At 42.9% G+C, this 23,787-nt stretch overlaps 1 protein-coding gene across 1 annotated transcript; it reads left to right on the plus strand.

Annotated features, from left to right (window-relative positions):
• The first annotated feature begins 1,335 nt into the window (after nucleotides 1-1,335).
• Nucleotides 1,336-23,265, plus strand: Dgke (diacylglycerol kinase epsilon). The gene is made up of 12 exons (XM_090351073.1): nucleotides 1,336-1,408; nucleotides 1,756-2,240; nucleotides 10,775-10,934; nucleotides 12,005-12,124; nucleotides 15,002-15,145; nucleotides 15,791-15,948; nucleotides 16,297-16,348; nucleotides 17,774-17,887; nucleotides 19,187-19,258; nucleotides 20,816-20,943; nucleotides 21,259-21,370; nucleotides 22,155-23,265. Exons 2-12 carry the CDS (start codon nucleotides 1,780-1,782, stop codon nucleotides 22,332-22,334), a joined length of 1,701 nt encoding a protein of 566 aa, XP_090207199.1. The 5' UTR covers nucleotides 1,336-1,408; nucleotides 1,756-1,779; the 3' UTR covers nucleotides 22,335-23,265.
• The last annotated feature ends 522 nt before the right edge of the window (nucleotides 23,266-23,787 follow it).

The following is a 23,787-nucleotide window of genomic DNA, read 5'->3' on the forward strand; positions in this document are numbered from 1 at the left end:
TCCTATCTAAATAAATTACTTACACAGTAGGCTGTCAGAGCAGAAAGGATGCTGTAGGCATTTCCCTTAAGAGATCAAGGCCAACAGAGGAGAACTGATGAACTCAAGACCTGTGGAGGTGAGGACCAACAAGGCCTTCTGATCTCATGGGACTCTCCTCCCACTCACCCCACTTTGCTCTCTGCCTTCCTAATCCAGATGGTTAAGGCACCACACCCTCATACTCAAAATGTGGTCCCAGAACTAGCTGTAGCAGCATGATCTGGGAGCTTTTTTGAGATGCAGAATCTTGACTCACACCTGTAATGCCAGTTATTGAGAAGACAGAGGTAGAAAGACTGAAGTTTAAAGCCAGCCTGGACAAACAGTGTTAGCCTCAATGGCTTAATTTAGACGGAAGCCAACCAATATGACCAAGTTAAAGCAGTGATCTCAGTCCCAACCACTAGCCCTGTGACATGAACCGTTAACTGCTCAGTGCCTCTTGTCTTAAGATGAGAATTAATGCAGCGTCGTGCCCAACAACTGTGTATATGAAATCTTAGTGGTACTTATTAACCGAGCAGGAAAATAATATTTCAATGGGGTGAGATTCAGCCAGAAACTCTTGCCTGACATGTGCAAATGCCCTGGGAGTGAGACTTAGGACTGAAAAATAAATATATAAATAAATGAGCAAGGGTGACATCTATTAATTTCTGACGTGGGCCCTCACATTCATCACATATAATAGTCTGCTCCGTCCCTGAATTCAAAACCACACCTACCCGGCCTCCATCATTGAAGGGAGGATCAGGTTGAAGACTGCAACTTACATAGAACTTCCTATGATGACGGATTTACAGGGCTCAAATCCTGCATCCTCTTTTACTCCATCCCCTTTCCTAAGCCCGCTCCCATCTCCACGGCATCCCGCCCCTTCCACGATCTCCGCTCCAGCCCTTCAGACCTGTCCGCTTTCGGGACCCACAGCCCAGCCCTGGGCCTGGCCCAGTCACCTTGCACTAAGCCGCAGGCCCCGCCCCGCCACGACTCCGCCCAGCCCAGCACACGCCACCACAGGCCCCGCCTTGTCCACCGGTGGGCGCGCTGCTTCAAGTCCTGCCCTTGATATGACCCTGCCCGTCCGGGCGACTCGCAGCTACAGGCCCCGCCCCAGTCTTGGCCCCGCCCACCCTGAGGGCGCAGCCGCCGCAGGCCCCGCCCATCCTCATGGTGCTCGGCTGCAGACCACGCCCAGCCGCGGGATGCGCTGTCGCAGGCCCCGCCCCAACCCGCGCCGGTCGGCGGGCCGTGCGTGCTCGCCGCGCTCCTGCGCTCCGCTAGCGCGTCCTCATTACCGTACGCAGGCCCAGCGTGGGGCTGTGCGTCGCCCAGGCGGGACGGCGGCGCGAGGCCTAGGCCGGAGGTACTTTCCCGGGGCGTGCGAGGTGAAGGTGCGGGTCGGAGGCCTCGCGGGAGGGACGAGGGCGGCAGGTGCGCATGGGACCCCGCCTTGCGCTGGCCGGCCGTTACGGACGCGGTCACCCGGCCTATCCGTGGCGGGAGCCGGCGAATGCGTGGGGCGCTCTGTCCCGAGCCCGGCGCGAGTCGGTGGCGTCCGATTCCCGAACTCGCCCGGGAGACCCGCGGGGCGAGGAAGGGGAGGGAGGGGGTGGGCGGCCGGCCGGCCGGCCGCGCGGTCCGAGCCCGTGTGGACGCGGGGTGGAGGGGAGGGGGGCGCGCCCACGATGGACCCGGCCCGCTCTCTCCTAGTTACACCGCGGGGACCAGGCGAGGATGGACGGGGAGAGCCGGCCCGCGCCGGGCGCGCCCGCCGGGAGCCCGCTGGCCGACGGACACCTGGTGCTGTGGACGCTGTGCTCGGTGCTGCTGCCGGTGTTCCTCACGTTCTGGTGTAGCCTGCAGCGCTCGCGCCGGCAGCTGCACCGCCGGGACATCTTCCGCCGGAGCCAGCACGGGTGGCACGACACGGACCTGTTCGGCCAGCCCACCTACTGCTGCGTCTGCGCGCAGCACATCCTGCAGGGCGCCTTCTGCGACTGCTGCGGGCTCCGCGTGGACGAGGCCTGCCTCAAGAAGGCCGACAGGCTCTTCCCGTGCAAGGAGATCATGCTCAAGGGCGGCGGCCCCGACGGCGCCATGCCCCACCACTGGATCCGCGGCAACGTGCCCCTGTGCAGCTACTGTGCGCTCTGCAAGCAGCAGTGCGGCTGTCAGCCCAAGCTCTGCGATTACAGGTATGGTGGCCTCGGTGTCGCGATTGCGGGGTTGGACCTGTGTGCCTCTTGGCCGCTCACTTCACCTCCCTGCGTTCCATTCCTAAGATGTGCAGCTCTGCAGAGTTGCAGAGAAGAAACCGGGCGCCCGTCGTCCCAGCCACTGAGGAGGCTGGGATCTGAGGATAGTGTTTTTCCTGAGTAGGAAAGTCAATGAGACTCTTAATCTCTAATTAACAACCAAGAAGCCCCAAGTGGAGCTGTGGCTCAAGGGGCAGACCACAAGCCTTGAGGGGAAAAAAAAAAAAAAGCCCAGTCCCAGTAATTCAACCCCGGGGAACCACACACACATTCATTACGGAAATAATGCCTGTGGTCTCCCCACTCAACCAGCCTTGTAGGTAACTGTATCTTGAGGGAGGTTTGATTTGTAGCCACTATTTCCTCAGTTTACATAAGGAAAAAATGAAGCAATTTGACTTTCAGCCACAAGACAAGTGTTATTGCAGCATGTTTTTAAATGTCCTTTGCTAATATTGGTGCCATAGTGAAATATACCCAAAAAGAAGACTGAGCGGAATACTTCCTTTGACATGATCTTTCAGGACTGTGGCATCTTAGATAAGGGAACTTGGTTAAATACAAAACATTTATGGCTTTTTTTTTTTTTTTGGCCAGTCCCAGGGCCTGAGCACAGTCCTTCAGCTTTCTCAAGGCTAGAGCTCTACCATTTGAGCCACAGCACCACTTCTGGCTTTTTCTATGGATGTAGTACCAAGGAATCAAACCCAGGTCTTTGTGCATGCTAGGCAAGCACTAACCACCAGGCCAAACTCCCGGCTTATGGCTTCTTCATACATACCAAACAGCATACTTGTGAAGTGAATTATTGTCTGAAATCAGTGAGGATAATCCTTTGATTATTAGCGATTAGCAGAAGGCAATGGTGCTTTGCAAATCCTTGATCTTAACTCATCTCACACTGAGAAACAGGCAAAAGAGAATTGGCTGCCAGTATAGGATCCAAAACATTAATACCTTGCCTCCTTGAGCCTTAAGTCCGGATATCTTTGTTGTCATAGGTTCTTATTTTGATGAGTAAGATCCATAAACATATTTAAAAACTAAAGTAGAAATATGTTGTAAAAATCAATGTTAATAAATTCTTTAATAAAAAAAACCCACTAAAGTAGAAAACAGGCACTATTCAGGCAGCTACTTTTTTTGTTCTGGTTGTTGTATTTTGCAGGACTTGTGTTTTGTTTTGTTTTGTTTTTGTTTTTTCAGGGTTACCAGTCCTGCAGCTAGAACTCAGGGCCAGGGTGCTGTCTCTGAACTTTTTTTTTTTTTTTTTGCTAAAGGCTAGCACTCTGCCACTTGATCCCACTGCTTCTCTTCCAGCATTTTTTGGTAGTTAGTAGGAAACAAGAGTCTCACAGACTTGCCTGCGCTTGGCTTCAAGCCTCAGTCTTCATATCTCCCCCTCCTAAGTAGCTAAGATTCGAGGCCCAGCTAGCTGCTCATGTTTATTCAGTATGGGAAAAATTTAGGCATTGTCCTTCTATGTGACCTTCTTGTCTCTTGTCTTACTGGTGAGTGCAGCTAACAGTGACTACTATCTCAAATATACCATGTTGTGTTTCTTTCCCTTCTCTGTGTGTGCAATAAGATAAGAATAGCTTCCATGAGCCAAGAGCTAGGGGCTCATGCCTATAATCCTAGCTATGTAGAAGGCTGAGATCTAAGGATCTCAGTTCAAAGCCAGCCCAGGCAGGAAAATCCATGAGACTGTTATCTCTAATAAACTACTCAGAAAAAGTTAGAAGTAGCACTTTGGCTCAATTGGTTGACTGCTAGCCTTGATTAAAAGAAGCTTAGGGGCCGGGAGTTTGGCCTAGTGGTAGAGTGCTTGCCTAGCATGCACGAATACCCGGGTTCGATTCCTCGGTACCACATACATAGAAGAAAAAAAAAAGCCAGAAGTAGTACTGAGGCTCAAGTGGTAGAGCTCTAGCCTTGAGAAAGTCCAAGGATAGTGCTCAGACTGTCAAAAAAAAAAAAAAAGAAGCAGCAGCAGCTTAGGAACAGCACCCAGGCCCTGAATTCAAGCCTCAGAACTGGGGGCAAGTGGGGGGAGGGGGAAAGAGGGGGGAGTGGCTTCCATGAAACTGATTATTCCTATGCCACCATAAGCCAATCCCCCCCCCCAAAAGAAAAGGCTTCCAGCTGGGCACCAGTGGCTCATGCCTATAATCCTAGCTACTCAGGAGGCTGAGATCGGAGGATCAGGGTTCAAAGGCAGCCCAAGCACTAAAGTCCATGAGAAGCTAATCTCCAATTAACCACCAGAAAATGGGAAGTGGTGCTGTGGTTCTAGTGATAGAGCTATAGATAGCCTTGAGCTGAAGAGCTCAGGGGCAGCACCCAGGCCCAGGGTTCAAGCCCCACAACCGACAAAAAAAAAGTCTTCTGTGAATACTTTAACTGTTTTGGATATTCTTTCCCATATAATCTAAGTGCTTCTGATTCCAAGTTAGTTAAAATTGCAATCTAGTCAAATCCTTGCTCTGCCTAAAACCTTTTAGGTCTTCTCCATTGTTTACACCAGTGGCCTGATATGAAAGTTCTAAGTGCTAACACCACATATCAGGCTCTTCACCTCTGTTCTCTTCTAGGCTCACTTGCCACTTCCTGCATGTACCTGTATGTACCCCAACACGAACCTGGTTGTAGTTTCCGTAAACATCAGACTTTTTCTTATGCACTTCTTCTTCACAAAGCATCCTCCTTGCCAGTTCCTGAATAATCTTCAGAGCTGTTAACTTTCTTTAGGACCCCCTTACCTGGTTTACTCACCTCCCTTTCACCCCCCCCCCACAAATTTTTCCTTGATGATGACATAGTAATTTCTATGATTGGAATCTCTAAGTAAGGTCCCTGAATCTGTTAGAAATGCAAATTGGAGTGCAAATCAGACTAAAATAGTTGTAATATGTAAGATGTCTGCCCCCCCCAAAAATGTATATTTCCTGACATTCACATTTTTCTGGGCATCCTACATTTATCTAGCCCACTCCATACCCAATGAATCAGAAACCTGGACTGGAGATAAGCAGTCCTTGTGTGACATTAGGAACCATGACTACATTGATCTTTTGAAAACATGAGCCTCTGCCTTTTTAGCACACTAGGTTGAGCACAGTAGGTATTTGTACAATGATAGGTCAAGGAAGGCACCTTGTCCTCATTAACACACTCGCACAGGTTACTGAGCAATATGTTCTGCATTCTGCACCACTCACCCATAATAAAATGGTCTTAATGTAATGCAGGAAGTGTATTTTCAGGAGAACAGAGCATACTGTTCCAAAGTTATACATATTCTACAATGTTCTGGACTGATTTAGCCAGTCATTTCATTACGATGCATTGTAATCTCATCAGAATTATAGTCTGCCATAGCAATGAGATCTTTTGGAAAGAGATGCAAAGCATTGCTATTTAGAGCCTTTGAACACAAACCAGACTATCTCTCTCTGGGTTTTGTCCAGCCTTGGCCTGGACTCCTTCTCTGTACTGCATTCCTAGAGAAGTTGATGAATCCTGGAGACTGGTCAACAACTTAGAATTTCAAAGAGAGTGATGACAGGTGGTGACTGATTGGGAAATTCTTTGAAACTCTTATCAGAATAAGTGCCAAAGGTGCTGCACTTACTGGGCATCTATTTTATTTCCTTTTGATATGTTCCTGCCTCTACCAAGCCACTGCAGGGTGATTCTCCAGATACTCTTATCCACCTTTGCCCTAGCCATCCTTTTGTTCTTTGTCCTTCTCTTTTAATCAGCATTATATAAACCTGTCTGCCTGTACTATTCTGTCTAAGTAAGGGAAGAGAATGTATTGTTCTGTGTTTTCTCAAGCTTTTTCTTCATTCCATTCCACCTACACACTCACTCCTGATCAATAAAACAAAGATTCAGAAATGTATCTCTGGCTCAAGTGGCAAAAATGCTAAGGGAAGTGCCTAGGCCCCAAGTTTAAGCCAGTACCAGCACAGAAACACACATACTCACACTCACATACATACATTTTTTATTATTATTATTAAAAAAGGAGCTAGGGCTGGGTGTGGTGGCTCACTCCTGTAATCCTAGCTACTCAGGAGGCTGAGATCTGAGGATCAAGGTTCAAAGCCAACCTGGGAACAGAAGGACCGGAGACTCTTGTCTCCAGTTAACCTGTAGTTAAAAGGGAAGTGGGGCTTGGCTCAAGGATAGGGCGGTAGCACAGGCCAAGTTCAAGCCCAATGACCCAAAGAAAAAAAAGGGGGATGGGGAGTTTGGCATAGTGGGTAGAGTGCTTGCCTAGCATGCACAAAGACCCAGGTTCGATTCCTCGGTACCACATACATAGAAAGAAAAAAAAAAGCCAGAAGTGGTGCTGAGGCTCAAGTGATAGAATTCTAGCCTTGAGAAAATCCAAGGACAGTGCTCAGGCCCTAAGCTTAAGCCCAGGACTGGCAAAAAAAAAAAAAAAAGGGAGTTAGGAGCTAGGTATAGTGGTTGATACCTGTAATCCAGGCTTCTTAGGATATGGGAATCATGAGGGCTGGGAGTTTGGCTTGGTGGTAAAATGCTTACCTAGCATGCCTGAAGACCTGAGTTCCCTTCATCGAGATACCACATACATAGAAAAGGCCAGAAGTGGTGCCATAGCTCAAGTGGTAGAACTCTAGCCTTGAGAAAGCCCAAGGACAGTGCGCTCAGGCCCTGAGTTCAAGGCCCAGGACTGGCAAAAAATAGATAGATAGATAGATAGATAGATAGATAGATAGATAGATAGATAGATAGATGGAGTGTGTGTGTGTGTGTGTGTGTGTGTGTGTGTGTGTGTGTGTGTGTATGTATGGGGCCGGGCATGGTAGCTCACGCCTGTAATCCTAGCTACTCAGGAGGCTGAGATCTGAGGATCTCTGAGGTTCAAGTCAGCCCAGTTGACCACTCAAGGGTAGGGTGGTAGCCTTGAGCTGAAGAGCTCAGGGACAGCGTCCAGGCCCAGAGTCCAAGCCCCACAATTGACCAAAAAAAAAAAAAGAATACAGGGTAGAAAGTTGGTACATTTCCTTTTCATCAGTCCTTCTGTTCTTGATGAGGAAACCATTGTAAATAATTCATATTTTTCAGATAATTCAGGCTGTTTTTAGGGTGTGATCCCCTTTCACACAGCCACCATGCTGCCTAAACATGTGTTAGGAGGCTGAAGTTAGGAGGTCCTGATACAAGAGCAGCACCTTCTGTGTGGGCATCCATGTGACTCCTCACAATGAGTCCCTTTGTCAGGTGCTTGTCTCTGTGATGGGGATGACCTGTGTATGCATGGGATCTAGTTACCAGTTAGGCAGAGCAGTCCTTAGTCCACCTCCTTAACAAGCTCATGATAAGATCTGACCTGATCTTCCACAGATAAATGTATTGGTAGCAAGTAGAGAAAAACACATGCAATCTACTACTTTAAAGTTAATAGTAGGCTAATAAATAGAGGGATTATTACTTTATTATAGTTTCTTAAGCTCGAGTTTGAAAGCAAGTGTTATTGTTCCAAGTTATAGCATGATTTCCTCTTTAAGAGATTATGCAGATTACTAATTTTTAGAGGTAAACAGTACTTCCAAGTCAATTTAACATATCTGAGGAGATAAAGGAAAAACATGCCTTTAAAGTAGAAGGCCAAGAGAGTTTGTATCTAAGCAAAAGCAGAGTTTTTCTTAAAAAAAAAAAAAAAGGAGGAGGAGAATGTATTTAATTATGACTATTCTTTTCTGGTGACCTGCTTTTTCCTGTCTGTTCAGATCTGCCTCATTGGTAAATGGATTAAATACTTAGCAGATTAATAATAGAATCCCCAGACATTGCCACCACTGTTCCCAAACAGTAACACCACATGCTCAGGCAAATGTGAAAGTGCATGTTCTGCTACCTGTATTTCAAAGGGGGAAAAAAAAGAGCTAATTTTTTTTTTTTTGCCTGTCTTGGGCTTAGGGTCTAGCACTATCCTTGGACTTTCTCAAGGCTAGAGCTCTAGCTCTTGAGCCTCAGCACCACTTCCGGCTTTTTTCTATGTATGTGGTACTGAGGAATCAAACCCAGGTCTTCGTTCATGCTAGGCAAGCACTCTACCACGAGGCCAAACTCCCGGCCCAAAAGGCTAATTTATTTAATATCAACTGCCAGAAAGAAATAGATTGCTTTCTTTAGTCGTATTTACAAGTTTATAGATGTCTAATGCTTGACCAAAGAACTTTTCAAAGCACAGACCAAGGACTATTGTGGCAGTAGAGGAGGTCATGAACAAACCTAAAACAAGATACAACTAACACAACAATTGTTCTAGGTCACCTTTATTTACATGGATATATCTATATAGATACTTTCTAGGTTGCAATTAGAACTAAGAATTGCTAGAATATTTCTCATTTTTAAAGTAACAAATGTGTTTTCTGAACAGTTAGTAGAGTGACATGGTACTTGTTTTGCACATTGCTTTGGTTTAGTGGCTCAATTTTCCTGTCTATTTCTGTAATAGTACATGTTATGTATCCTCCAGAAAACGCCACTGTACACTTCTGGGAGAATGAGGGTAAAACAGTGCCTTAGTATTATTATTTAAATGATTTTAGCCAGGCACTGATGGCTCATGCCTATGCTCCTAACTACTTGGGAGGGTGAGATCTGAGGCTAGAGGTTCAAAGCCAGACTGGCAGGAAAGTCTGTGAGTCTCTTATCTCCATTTAACCACTTGAAAATGGGAATAGGAGCTAAAACTAAGATGGTAAAGGCTAATCTTGAGCAAATGATCTCAGGGACAACATGCAGTCCTTGAGTTCAAGTCCCTTGACTAACCAAAAACAAAAACTTTTTTTTTTTTGTCATCTGTGGGGCTTGAACTGTGGGTTTGGGCACTGTTCCTGAGCTCTTCAGCTCAAGGCTACAGCCCTACCCGTTGAACCATAATGCCTGACTGATGATTAATTGGAGATATGAGTCTAATGGACTCCTGTGCCAGGCTGGCTTTGAATGTTGATCCTTAGATCTCACCTTCCTGAGTAGCATTATAGAGAGAGCCATCAGTATCTAGCTAACAAAAAAAAAAAAAAAAAAAAAAGATTTTAACCTCATAGATTCCCTGAAAGAATCTTGATTCTATACTTTAAGAACCACTGTTAGAGACAAGGGCCTCATATCTAAAATATACCTACAGCTCAAAAAATTGAATCTCTCAAAAACAAATCCTCAAAGAAACAACCATCCCATTAAAAGGTAGGCTAAAAACTTAAAGAGAGACTTCTCTGAAGAAGAAAGAAGAATGGCCTATAGACACATGAAGGATTGCTTGACATCTCTGGCCATAAAAAAATGCAAATCAAAACAACTTTGAGATTCCACAGCACTCCAGTTAGAATGGCCATGATCAAGAAATCGAATGACAGATGCTGGCAGGGATGTGGCCAGGAGGGATCACTACTACGCTGTTCATAGAAGTGTAAACTCATTCACCCTCTATGGAAAACAGTATGGCGATTCCTGAAAGAGCAAACATAGAGCTCCCCCTCCTATGACCCAGCAATTCCACTCCTTGGCATTTACCCAAATGTCCAGAAACAAGGGCATTCTAAAGCTACTAGCACAATGATGTTCATTGCAGCAGTATTTACCATAGAGAAGATATGGAATCAACCCAGATGCCCCTCAGTAGATGAATGGATCAAGAAGATGTGGTACTTAGACACAATGGAATTCTATGCTGCCATCAGAAAAAAATGACATCACCCCATTTGTAAGGAAATGGAAAGACTTGGAAAACATCATATTAAGTAAAGTGCCAGTCCCAAAGGAGCATAAGCTCCATGGTTTCCCTCATTTGTAATAATTAATACACATTTAGGATTCTCCTAACAGAGGATCACAATAACTCAAAAGCTGTGTACATAGGTCATTCAGGATGACTCTAAACAAAATGAACCCTAGGTTAATGAAATGAGATTTATCTTTGCAGTTGCTATTCTTAATGTACTATGTGAAGTTTTTTCTTTTCTCTTTTTTTATTCACTTACGGTTAATGTCATGAGGTTACTATATCTGAATTTGGATACTGGTATACTCTATATACACTTACTTGTTTATTTGAAATAGGGAAGGGGGAAATCAAGATGGCTGTGGGGGAGGGAAAGGGAGATAAAAACACGAGAAGGGGTATCAAGGTTCAAGAAGTAATATACCCACTACCTGATGAATGTAACTGTAACCTCCTCTACACATTATCCCGACAATAAAGTACAATTTTAAAAAAAGAACCACTGTTATATTAAACTGCCAAATACACACAAACTTTATAGCTCTATTTTTACTATGCACATACAGGTACATATGTAATTTGGCAGATTTTATGCCTAGTAATGATGGAATTACTGTTTTAATGTTTGTGACAGAAAAAATGGTTAGTTAGATGAGTAAGGAAATGGTTTTAAATTAATGCCTTGGTTTCCTCCTTCCCTCAGGTGCATCTGGTGTCAGAAAACTGTACATGATGAGTGTATGAAGAACAGCTTAAAGAATGAAAAATGTGATTTTGGAGAATTCAAAAACCTTATCATTCCACCAAGTTATTTAACTTCCATTAACCAGATGCGTAAAGACAAAAAAACAGATTATGAAATGGTAATTTGTTTATTGTATAATTGATTTCTAAAAAAGGTATTTAGATCAGTATGTAAGATAGTTAATTCTGTGCACATGAGAAGATCCTAGAATAAAATAAGTTTAAATACCTTCAGTAGAGATATAAAATGCCATTATGGTAAGCTATCAAGCCCAAACCAGGGCCAGGTATGATGGCACACAGCACTGGAATAGAAGCAGCAGATCTCCACTTTGAGGTCAGCCCTGGGCTACATACAGAGACTTCATTCGCAGAAAGAAAAAAACTTGTAACAAACTCCATGGTACATCCAGAAAAGGAAAATCAAAGAACTTTCTACTTAATTTACCAATAGAACAGGCTGCCTTATTAAGTGAGTTTTATTTTAACTAAAGGGTCCAAGCATATTGGTAGAGGTCTTACCTAAGGGACCTAATATTCTAACGTCCTCTTAGGATTTTTTTTTCCAGTCCCGGGGCTTGACCTCAAGGCCTGAGCACTGTCCTTGGGTTTTCTCAAGGCTAAAGCTCTTCTATCGCTTGAGCCACAGCACCATTCCAGCAATGTATGTGGTGCCGAGGAATCAAACCTGGGTCTTTGTGCATGCTAGGCAAGCACTCTACCTCTATCTAGGCCAAGCACCAGCCCATGTCCTTGGGCTTTTTCAAGGCCAGAGCTCTTCTACCACTTGAGCCATAGCACCCTTCCAGCTTTTTCTGTGTATGTGGTACCAAGGAATCAAACCTGGGTCTTCATGCATGGTAGGCGAGCACTCTACCTCTAGGCCAAGCTTGCAGCCCATGTCCTTAGACCTTCTCAAGGCTAGAGCTCTACCACTTAGGCCACAGCACCACTTGCAGCTTTTTCTATGTGTGTGGTACAGAGGAGTCGAACCCTCTTTGTGCATGCTAGGCAAGCACTCTACCACTAGGCCAAATTCCCAGCCCCTGTTCTTAGAATTCTTTGATTTTTACATTATTATATTGATACTATTCATGTAGTTGCTTTTGCTTCAGCAAATTACCTTGTTATCAAGGAGTGAACAGTTAATCTGAAATGTTAACTCTTTCGTTCATGTCAATTTTTTTAGCTAGCCTCAAAGTTTGGAAAGCAGTGGACTCCATTAATAATCCTGGCCAACTCTCGTAGCGGAACCAATATGGGAGAAGGATTATTAGGAGAATTTAGGATCCTGTTAAATCCAGTCCAGGTAACTAAATAAAAAAGCCTTCTTTATAAATCTTTGCATTTTTAGAATTTTATTTTCCCTAAAATGAAGTGGGTATTGATGTTTTAAATTACTGATCACATATTGAAACAAAAGTCATATAACGAATGATTGTTGTCCTTAAATGTACTTTGTTATCTCTCATCTCCTTTGCTGTCCCTTGGGTATCTCATATTGTTACAGTACCTCACTTTGTTATCTGATATACTGAATTTATTCGTATTTGGTTATTTGAAATTTGATAGGGAAGGGGGGAAAACCAAGACCGGGGCGGGGGGGAGGGTAAAGGGTACCAAGACATGTGAAAGGGTATCAATGTATGTGAATTAATGCACCTTCTATATGGCAAATATCATGTAACCCTTTTATTAATTACAATTAAAAAATAATAAATAAATAAATTACTGATCACAGCCAGGCACTGGTAGATCACATCTATAATCCTAATCACCCAGAAGCCTGACATGTGAGGATTGAAGTTTGAAGCCAGCATGAGAAGGAAAGTCTATGAGACTCTTATCTCCAGTTAATCACCAAAAAAGCTGAAGTGGAGCTGTGGCTCAAGTGGTAGAGCAAAAAAAAAAAAAAGCTAAGAGCCAGGCTCGGTGGCTCACCCTTATAATTCTAGCTACTCAGGAAGTTGAGTAGGGGCAGGGCCGTAACCTTGAGCTGAAAAGCTCAGGGATAGTGACCAGGCCCAGAGTTCAAGCCCCAAGACCAAAAAAAAAAAAAAAAAAAAAAAGAGCTCAGAAGCAGTATTCTAGCCCTGAGTTCAATCCCAGGACTGGTACACACACATACAAAAAAAAAATTACTGATTACATAGTTACAACAAGAATAGCAACTAGAAAAGAATCAAGTAATTCAGATATATAGAGAAACAGAAACCTTATCACTTAGCATTCCCAGTTTCAGGACTATTATATACCTACAGGAAATGTAAACATGTCGCTCAAAGACTTGCATGCAGATGTTTATAGTAATGTTATTCTTAATAACTAAAAAATAGACGTAATGCATCTGTTCACTTGTAGTTTGGATAAACAGAATGCATGTACTTAGAAAGTGGGATAATGATCAGTGATAGAAATAAGCTTATTAGAGTAAATAAACTTTTGAAACATATTAAGTGAAAAAGGCTGGTTCCAAGGGCCACAAGCTGAACAATTCCATTTATGTGATCTGTCCAGAAAAGAAAATTCAGTGGGGACAGTGGATTGTTGGATGCCTGAGACTGAGTCTAGGAAAGGGTTGTGTCAGCAGAGGAGCCTTGGGACATTACAGTAGGAGCTGTACAACTCAGCAAACTTACTAAAACTTGATTTGTTCATTTTGGGGTAAATTCTATGTTATAAAAGCTACACCATCATAATTATTTATTTATTTGTTTGTTTGTTTGTTTTTGTGGCTCATGGATCTTGAACTCGGCCTGGGTGCTATCCCTGAGCTCTTCAGCTCAAAGCTACCACCCTACCCCTTGAGCCACGGCCCCACTTCCCGTTATCTAGTGAATAATTAATTGGAGGTAAGAGTCACACATTCTTTAGTGCCAGGGCTGGCTTAGAACCACGATCCTCAGATCTCAGCCTCCTGAGTCACTAGGATTACAGGCATGAGCCCCCAACACCCAGCTGCATTTTGTTTTCTTGGTGATCAATATTTACCCTGTTGTAATCTAGTCTTCATAATTACATATCTATTGACTTAAATAGTTGAAGAGATACATCGTAATTTATTTTTGTATTTTCCTCCTACTGAAAGTTGAGACTAATTCTGAGGATCTTACACACAGGGCATTTGAGTCTCTTGAAATATTTTCCTAGGATTGTTTACAGATTCAAAGATATTAAAGGTCATTTCATTTTTATGTGATGTTTTTTCTAAATTATCTTCAGATGTTTGTAGTAGCTTGCACTAGTGAAAGAAATTAAAAACAACAAGAAAAAAAAACTTGCCCTAAGTATTAAACCCTAGGTGAAAATGAACCGATTGATGTGATGATTGCAGCCCTGTACTACCTGCACAAGGGAAGCTAAGACAGAATGATTAAATGTACAGACCTGCCTGCTACATTGATCCTGGTTTTTTAAAAAAAATCAGTGAAGCGGCAATGGCAAGGTGGCTCTTGCCTGTAATCCTAGCTACTCAGGAGGCTGAGATCTGAGGATCAAGGTTCAAAGCCAGCCCAGGCACAAAAGGACCTGAGACTCTTATCTCCAATTAACTTCCAGAAAATGGGAAGTGGGGCTTGGCCCCATGACACCCCCCCCCCAAAAAAAAAGAAAGCAGTGAATTTGGCCATTTTAGTTTTGTGTGAGCAGGAAGGAGGTAGTGTAATATAATATAGTTTAGATTTGTATTTTAGCATTTAATTTTCTACAGAGTCACAGGCAAGCAACATAATCTTCCGGGGGGGGGGGCATGAACTCAGCCTGGGCAGGCGCTGTCCCTGAGCTCTTCAGCTCAAGGCTACCGCCCGACCCTTGAGCCAAGCCCCACTTTCCATTTTCTGGAGGTTAATTGGAGATAAGAGTCTCGGGTCCTTTTTGTGCCCAGGCTGGCTTTGAACCTTGATCCTCAGATATCAGCTTCCTGTGTAGCTAGGATTCCAGGTGTGAGCCACCGTGCCCAGCTTAAGAAATATAACTTTCCTTTGCCTCAGCATCCTGGTCGGTAGAATGATGCCAACTCAATTACAGGGATGAGCCACAGTAGATAGAATCTGGCACTACGCCTGGATTATTGTTTAAAAGCAGATACACAGAAGAGTGTCCTTAGCCACCTCTCTAACCTAGAAAGAAATTATACTCAGATGGAGGATGGTGTTGGATACAAATATTTTTTCTTGTTTATTTTTAGGTTTTTGATGTAACAAAAACTCCCCCTATCAAAGCCCTGCAACTCTGTACTCTTCTTCCTTATTATTCAGCTCGAGTGCTCGTGTGTGGAGGGGATGGGACTGTGGGCTGGGTCCTGGATGCGGTTGATGAAATGAAGATTAAGGTATCTTGTCTCTTAAATACTACACTACCATAATGGAGCTGCTATGATGGCACTGTAGAAGTAGTGGCCTAGTATGCATGAGATCATAGGTTCAATCCTCCACACCACAGGGGAAAAACCTTCAGAAGCACTCTAAGTTAGATATGTTGTATTTTTATCATGCAGGGGACTAGTAGATACCATCTCCAGAATAGATAAGAATGAGGTGCTATGAGCCAGGTGCTGGTGGCTAACACCTGTAAATCCTAGATACTCAGAATGCTGAGATCTAAGGATCACAGTTCAAACCAATCTGGGCAGGAAAGTCCACAAGACACTTACCTACAATAAACTACTCAGAAAAAACGTCATAAGTGGTGCTGTGACTCAACTGGTAGAACACTAGCCTTGAGCAAAAGAGTAGCACAGGCCCTGAGTTCAGGGTCTACGAATGGCACACAAAAAAAAGGAAGGAGGGAAGGAAGGGAGAGATGGAAGGAAGGAAGGAAGGAAGGAAGGAAGGAAGGAAGGAAGGAAGGAAGGAAGGAGATTAAACAACATAGTCTACTATTGATAAATGTATGTTGCTTTGGTCTTTAAATTTTTCAAATATGCTACAAATAGTCTAAAGAGAAGAATCTAAACTATTTATCTCTCATCTTTTAGGGACAAGAGAAATACATTCCCCAGGTTGCAGTCCTGCCTCTGGGAACAGGCAATGATCTGTCCAATACACTGGGTTGGGGTACGGGTTATGCTGGAGAAATCCCTGTTGCACAAGTCTTAAGAAATGTTATGGAAGCTGATGGAATCAAACTAGATCGGTAAGTTACACTTTGGGAGGGAAAAATCATATACACACACACACACACACACACACACACACACATATATGTGAACTTGGAGGATATTTGTTTTACAAATGAAGACTTGTATAACTATACAATTGAATGCAATTTAAATGTAAAAGACTGTTAATAGTACTTATACACAGATACTGGCATCTTGTTATGCTCACTGACATCAAATTATGCTCACTACTTGCACAAAGTTTGCAAATTACTTAGATGTGGTTACTTTCTCAAGTACTGTTTCAATAGAAAAACTTCATCAGATATCCAGAACAGTTTCTGTTGCAGAAATGACTTTTTTTTTTTACACTTGTTTCTTAGATGGAAAGTTCAGGTAACAAATAAAGGATACTACAACTTAAGAAAACCCAAGGTATGTGTTCACTGCTTCAGTTGTGAGTAATTTTTATGAACACACATTGATGTTTACTAGACAAGATAAAGCAGCACCTGGGGTCATGATGGTTATAGAATGGTTATAGAACAGAAAAGATACTCGTGGGCCACCTCATTAAGTGGACTATATTTAGTGTTTTCTTTGTTGTTGTTCCTGTGTTTTTTTTGTTACTTTTCAGTGCTGGGAATTAAACCCCTAACCTCTTGTGTTAGGCAAGCACTGCCACTAAAAGCCACTTCCACAGCCTCCTAGCTAGACTATAAAACGTGATGTGGGAGAGAACCTGGATGTGCAGATCATACTGGGAAGATTACAAAGGAAGCAGTTCTTAAATACAGTTGTAGAATATCAAAAAAAAAAAAAAGGTTAGTCAAAGACTTCCCAGGCAAAGGGATAAAGACAAGGTGAAATAGGGTTATTAGCAAATAACAAATATAATACAGAGATCTGTGTTTTTGTTAGGTACTGAGTATCATACACAGGGCTTCACCCATGTGGTAGGCAAACATCCTACCACTAAGTTATACCCTCATCCCAAATATGTATTTTAAAAAATTTTTTCTAGGCCAGGAGTGTGGCCTAGTGGTAGAGTGCTTGCCTATCATGCATGAAGCCCTGTGTTTGTACCACATACACAGAAAATGCTGGGCCAGGTGCAGTGGCTCACGCCTGTAATCCTAACTACTCAGAAGGCTGAAATCTGAGGATCAAGGTTCAAAGCCAGCCTGAAAACCAGAAGTGCTGTAGCTCAAGGGGTTGGGCAGTAGCTTCGAGCTGAAGAGCTCAGGAACAGCATCCAGGCCTAGAGTTCAGGTCCCACGACAGACAAAAAAGAAAAAAAAAACAGAAAATGCTAGAGGTTGTGCTGCAGCTCAAGTGGTAGAGTGCTAGCCTTGAGAAAGCTCAAGGACAGTGCCAGACAGTGCCTAGGACCTGAGTCCGAGCTCCAGGACTGGCAACAGAAAGAGGTGGGGCGGGGGCAGTGGGGCCTGGAGTTTTGCCTAGTGACAAGAGTGCTTGCCTAGCATGCACAAAGACCCAGATTCGATTCCTTAGTATCACATGCATAGAAAAGGCTGGACGTGGTGCTGTGACTCAAGTGGTAGAGCTCTGTCCTTGAGAAAATCCAAGGACAGTGCTCAGGCCATGAGCTCAAGCCCTGACACTGGCAAAAAAAAAAAATTAGAGCTACTCTAGATAAGGTCTGAGAGGAGAAGTGGCATGTTGCATGGAACTGGAAAAAGAGAGCTTGGAACTAAAGCTTTAGTCCTGGTAACTTCAGACATTATAAACATAGATGTATGGAAAAACTAAATTCAGAAAATATTCACTATTCTGAAAGAACATAGGGGCTGAGACTTGTATCATCCAGTCTGTTCTTATCCTCACCCTCTTCCATAGGAATTCACAATGAACAATTATTTTTCTATTGGACCTGATGCTCTCATGGCCCTCAATTTTCATGCTCATCGTGAGAAAGCACCGTCTCTGTTTTCCAGCAGAATTCTTAATAAGGTGTGTTGGATAAAATATCATTTCCTGCTTATCACCGAAGATACAGATTCAGACTGAACCAATCAATTTACGGAAGTACCTTGCTGTTCGATTTTGTGTAAGACTAGACTCTCAGGTCCTTAAATATATTTTACTAATAACTGTAACAGAATTCGTAGAATTCAAAGTTGGGATGTTTTAAGCAGACTTTGCTTAGATAGAAACTAAGTGGAATATATGATTACTTACTGTAAATGGCAACTAAAATTGGAAAGAAATTTAAGCAGAATAAGTTTCTGGGTAAGTCATTACTGAAAGCGTGGAAGTCTGGTACAAGGCAGCCATGAGATAAGGTCAGTGTAGCTGGTTGCTAGCAGGATCATCACCCTCGTTCCAGAACAGGTGATTCCTTCAATGGAAGTTTTTAATGAATTTTGGTGAATAAACCACAGCATGTGAAAAATGTAATTTCTGATTTGCACTCCTGGTTCTCTTCTGTAAATTTCAGAATTTAACGTATTTTTGTTAATACAGTTGTACATCAGTGAGTAGTGCCATTTATCAACATGTAATTAACTCAGCAGTTTACTATTTCGGCCAATAGTTCCATGCTCAAAAGTGATTAAACTATTGATAACTGTTCCCTGCATTTTCCTTAAATAGACTGAAGTATTAGAAAAAAGTATAATTTTCTAGTTACAAAAGAATATTTCTTTTTTAAGAGAATGTGAATGGTTTGGTAAATCAGATAATACCACCATTTAAACATAAACCACCCATGCTACATCCTCTTCCTCCCCCCAACCCGCCACCCTAAAAAATTAGTTTAACTGGAGTGATAGCTCTGTGGGGGGGAGTGGGGAGGGTGTAGCTTAGGGCTTGATCTCAGCCTGGGGTGCTGTCCCTGAGCTCTTCAGCTCAAGGCTACCATCCTACCCTTGAGCCAAGCCCCACTTCCCGTTTTCTAGAGGTTAACTGGAGATGAGTCTGAAGTCCTTTTGTGCAGGGGCTGGCTCCTCAGCCTCCTGAGTAGCTAGGATCACAGACAGGATCCAGCCAGCTTGGAGTGAGAGCTGTTGTCACCTTCTAAAGAGAGAGGTAGTTACAATTTCATTTCTTGTAACAGAGTTCATACAGAAACTCTAAAGCCATGAGTAGTATAACAGGATGTAGTGTTACGCTGGAAAGCTGCCTGCCCCGGGACTACACAGCCTCTTCCACCAGTGTCCAGCAGGCAAGCAGGGATCCTTGCTCACTTTTGCTTAGAACTTACAAGGTTTATGAAATAATATTAACAGGATATATTTATCCATGTTTCAGGCTGTTTATTTATTCTATGGAACCAAAGATTGTTTAGTGCAAGAATGTAAAGATTTGAATAAAAAAGTTGAGGTAAGCTACTAACCCTTTTCTAAAGCTTTAATTTCTTTTTATTATTATTTTTATTTATTTATTTATTTTTGCCAGTCCTGGGCTTGAGCTCAGGGCCAGAGCACTGTCCTTGGACTTTCTCAAGGCTAGAGCTCTACTACTTGAGCCTTACCACCACTTCCAGCTTTTTTCTATGTATGTGGTACCGAGGAATCGAACCCGAGTCTTCCTGCAATCTAGACAAGCACTCTACTGCTAGGCCAAACTCCCGGCCCCTAAAGCTTTAATTTCTGTATGAAGACTTTGCTGAATTTTCTCTTACCATATTTTACTAATCTATATGAAGAATTTGTAAGTCAAACCCTTCTAACTACTTTATATACATTTTTTCCTCTGAATTATTTCTTGCTTGCTCCAGCAAAGACTGTAAGTGGACAAAAATGTGTGAAGTCTGTAATCCTAGTACTTGGGAGGAAGAGATGGGGGGATCGTGGTTCATCTGGTGGGGTTCAGGGGCAGATAGATTTCTAGACTCTTGTTTCAATCAGTGGCATAGTGACATGTACCTGTTACTCCAGGAACAAAGAGAAGCACAAATAGGAAGATCAAAGCTCACACCAACCCAGCCAAAAAGCCAGTCCTGTCTAGAAAATAAGTGATACGTTTTTAGTGGAGGGCAAAAGTGGAGTACAGGAATGGAAGGAGGAAGGATTAAACAAATGCAGTCATAACATTCAATATATACTGTGTAAAAAATGAACTATATGACTGTGGCCAGGGATGGGAGGGGTGAATGTATTCATTACCCGACTTACGGAATTATAACCCCACTGTTCAACTCCTTAATATTTTAAAAAAAAGAAAATAAGCAACACAAAAAGGGGCTAGCAGAATGATTCAAGTGGTAGTGGAACACCTGTCTAGCAAGTACTATGCCCTGAGTTTTAGACCTCAGAAGCACGGACACCACTGCTCACACCTGTAATCCTAGCTACTCAGGAGGCTGAGATTTGAGGATTATGGTTAGAAAACAGCCCAAGCATAAAATTATTTCTTCAGTTACTGTAACACCAAAAAGCTCTCAGTGGAGATGTATCTCAAGTGGCAAAGTGCTAGCCTTGGGCATAAAAGCTTAAGCTCTAGAGATAGTGTCCCCTTCCCCAGTTCAAGCTGCCAAGACTGGCACAACAAGAAAACAAACAGGGCCAGGAGCATGGCTTAGTGGTAGAATGTTTGCCTAGCAAGCACAAAGCCCTGAGTTTGATTCCTCAGTACCTCATACACAGAAAAAGCCAGAAGTGGCACAGTTGCTCAAGTGGTAGAGTGCTAGCCTTGAGGAAGAGAAGTTCAGACAGTGCCCAGACCTTGAGTTCAAGCCCCAGGATTGACCAAAAGAAAAAAAAAAAAGGTTCACTGTAGAGAAAGAAATGCTAAATTACCTTATGTAAAACCAGAAGGAATACTCTACTTATGTGTCCATCACATCTTCTGTAACCATGTGTGAAAGCGGGTGTGACTTGCAGGAAAGTGTGGAAATATTGTGTTCTGTACTAAATAGCTACTTCTATTTCCTTAAAGCTAGAACTGGATGGTGAGCAAGTTGAGCTGCCTAATTTGGAAGGTATTATTGTTCTGAATATTGGCTACTGGGGCGGTGGCTGCAGACTCTGGGAAGGGATGGGAGATGAGACATATCCTCTAGCAAGGTATGTATATTTGCACCCTTGTTTGTTGCTTTGTTCTGTTTGAGGCAGTTTTCCATGAAGTCCAGACTAGAACTCAGCCCCAGGTGGCCTGCTGTAGCCTCCCAAGTACTGGTATTACAGGAGTCTGCCCTTTGCTTTGCTGCAGTTTTTGTTAAAGCACTATATTATTCTTTATATGACTTTCACAGTTTTCCTTTAGACTTTTGCTTCTGTATATCTCATTAACAGTATTTTATCTTAAAAAGTAACTGCTGTCCCATGGTTGACTTTATTTTGTCCCACCATGTAATTCATGTTTTCCTTTTCCATTGTTAGGCATGATGATGGGTTACTGGAAGTGGTTGGCGTGTATGGGTCTTTCCACTGTGCTCAGATTCAGGTGAAGCTGGCAAACCCATTTCGAATAGGACAGGCGCATACAGTGAGGGTAGGTCAAATTATGACATAATAGGCCAGAGCTCCCTGTTTACTTCCAAGCCATGGATACATAGAAGGCGCGTGTGCTGATTGCTTTTACTAGGACTTCAGTGGGGAAGGAAGAATCAGAAAGCATGGCCCTCAGTCCAGTTAAAGACATAAAAGTATTGGGCTGGGAGTTTGGCTTAGTGGTTAGAGTGCTTGCCTAGCATGCATAAAGACCCAGGTTCAATTCCTTAGTACCATATACATAGGAAAAAACAGAAGTAGCTGGGTGGGATGGCTTATACCTGTGATCCTAACTACTCAGGAGGCTGAGATCTGAGGATTGTGATTCAAAACCAGCCCAGGCACTAAAGTCCATGAGATTCTTATCTCCAAATAACCACTAGAAAACCGGAAGTGGCACTGTGGCTCGGAGTAGGGCGATAGCCTTGAGCTGAAGAGTTCAGGGACAGCGCCCAGGCCCAGAGTTCAAGCCCCATGACCAACAAAAAAAAAAAAAAAAAAAAAAAAAAAACAGTGCTCAAGTGGTAGAGCTCTAGCCTTGAGAAAGCCCAAGGACAGTGCTCGAGCCTTGAGTTCAAGCCCCAAGACTGTCAAAAAAAAAAGAGAGAAAGAAAAGAAATTGTTGGCTGAAAAACTAAACAATCCATAAATAAAAATACAATTGGATTAACTTCATAAAGATGAAATGCAGAAAGGTGAGAAATGTGTGGATAATACTAGTAAGGAAGACCTTTCTGAACTTTCTTGGAACTGGCTTTGTCTGATTATTTGTTTCCTGATTTCAGCTGATCTTGAAGTGCTCAATGATGCCAATGCAAGTAGATGGGGAGCCGTGGGCCCAAGGACCCTGCACTGTCACCATAACTCATAAGACGCATGCTTTGATGCTCTATTTCTCTGGAGAACAAACAGATGATGACATCTCTAGTGCTTCAGATCAAGAGGACATAAAGGAAGCTGAGTAACTAGATAAAGAAGCAACCAGTTCCACTAACACAGCATCTGCACAAATGTGCAGGTGCATGCGTCTCCAGAAGTAGAGCTTCTCCAGCTGCTATTCAGTCCTGATTTCTCATTTTCCTTAGAGAACAGGGGCACACATTTATGTAAATAGCATTCCCAAACAGCCAGATTTCCAGTGACAACAACAGCTGTTCTTTATCTTAATGAGATATTTTGATCATACATTATTAAGTTGGAAAATGTCACAGAAAGTTACATGGAGATGAAATGCTTTTAAGAATAAGGCTCACTCTGAAGTTAGTTTGCCTTGTTTCATTCCTTATTGTTGGGCCCCATGTTTGATGGAAGGATGTGAGTGGAGAGATCATTTCCTTCTGAACTCTGAATGGTAACACTTTACCATTTTAAGAATTAGCTTGGAAATGATGCATGTCACACCAGCAAGATTAAGACGGACATCCTCTTGTAGTATGCCTCTTCAGATTTCCCACAGCCCAAGCCACATGGATCCAGGAATGCTCTGAAGGAGCAGTGTCAAAGCATGGCACTTCTGAAGACTTGTAGACTCCTTACATGTTTTGTTAACCCTCTAAATAACCATGTTGAACTGACATTCAGGATCTTTTTTTGTACTTTTGGTAGCACTAAGGGTAGAACACTGGTCCCTGTGGAGAAGGAATCCTAAGCATATGCTCTACTACTGAGCTACCTGCGCCGCCCCCCACCTTGCGTAGCATCTGGTTTTGTATCCAAAGAGAACTATTCCTGAGTTCAAGATCTAGTGCCACAAAAACAGAAAAAAGAAAGAAGAGCCAGGTAGGATAATTGGTCTAAAATAAGATTGAGAACATTTTTTATGTGCTGCTGGAGCTCACACCCAGCACGGTTAGCATGTGAGCCAAGCGTCCGTACCACTGGGCACCCCAGCCAGACACAGAGTACTTCAAGTGGAACAGTTCTCCAGATTTTCTTTTGACTAAAAGGCTGTGCCAACAGTGAATGATACACAGTTAAAGGAAACTTGCCAGTCAGATTAACTGCTTAGAAAAAAAGTTCAAGGCTAATGCATGTTTTTAGCATTCAGTGGTCTTGTATTTTAAAATACTGTAGTTTTTATTGTTGCTGTTATTGTTTGTTTTCTATGTGAAGTACTTAACAGAATTTCTGCCTTGGGGACAGAAACCTCTGCTAAACTTATATATTTATTTTAAAATGAGGTAAGAGATATATTTTGAACTTATTTATTATTTACCTGTGGCATGAGACTTGTGTTTTTTGTTTACACATAATCTATAGCTTTATTTAATAAGTTCAACCAGTCACATACATTCTAGCAACCATGAGATAAAAATTTAACCTCTTAGGGTCGGGAGTTTGGCCTAGTGGTAGAGTGCTTGCTTAGCATGCACGAAGACTCAGGTTTGATTCCTCGGCACCACATACATAGAAGAAAAA

This window comes from Megascapheus bottae, chromosome 17 (assembly GCF_031878675.1).
Source record: "Megascapheus bottae isolate mThoBot1 chromosome 17, mThoBot2.hap1, whole genome shotgun sequence".
Taxonomy (NCBI): domain Eukaryota; kingdom Metazoa; phylum Chordata; class Mammalia; order Rodentia; family Geomyidae; genus Megascapheus; species Megascapheus bottae.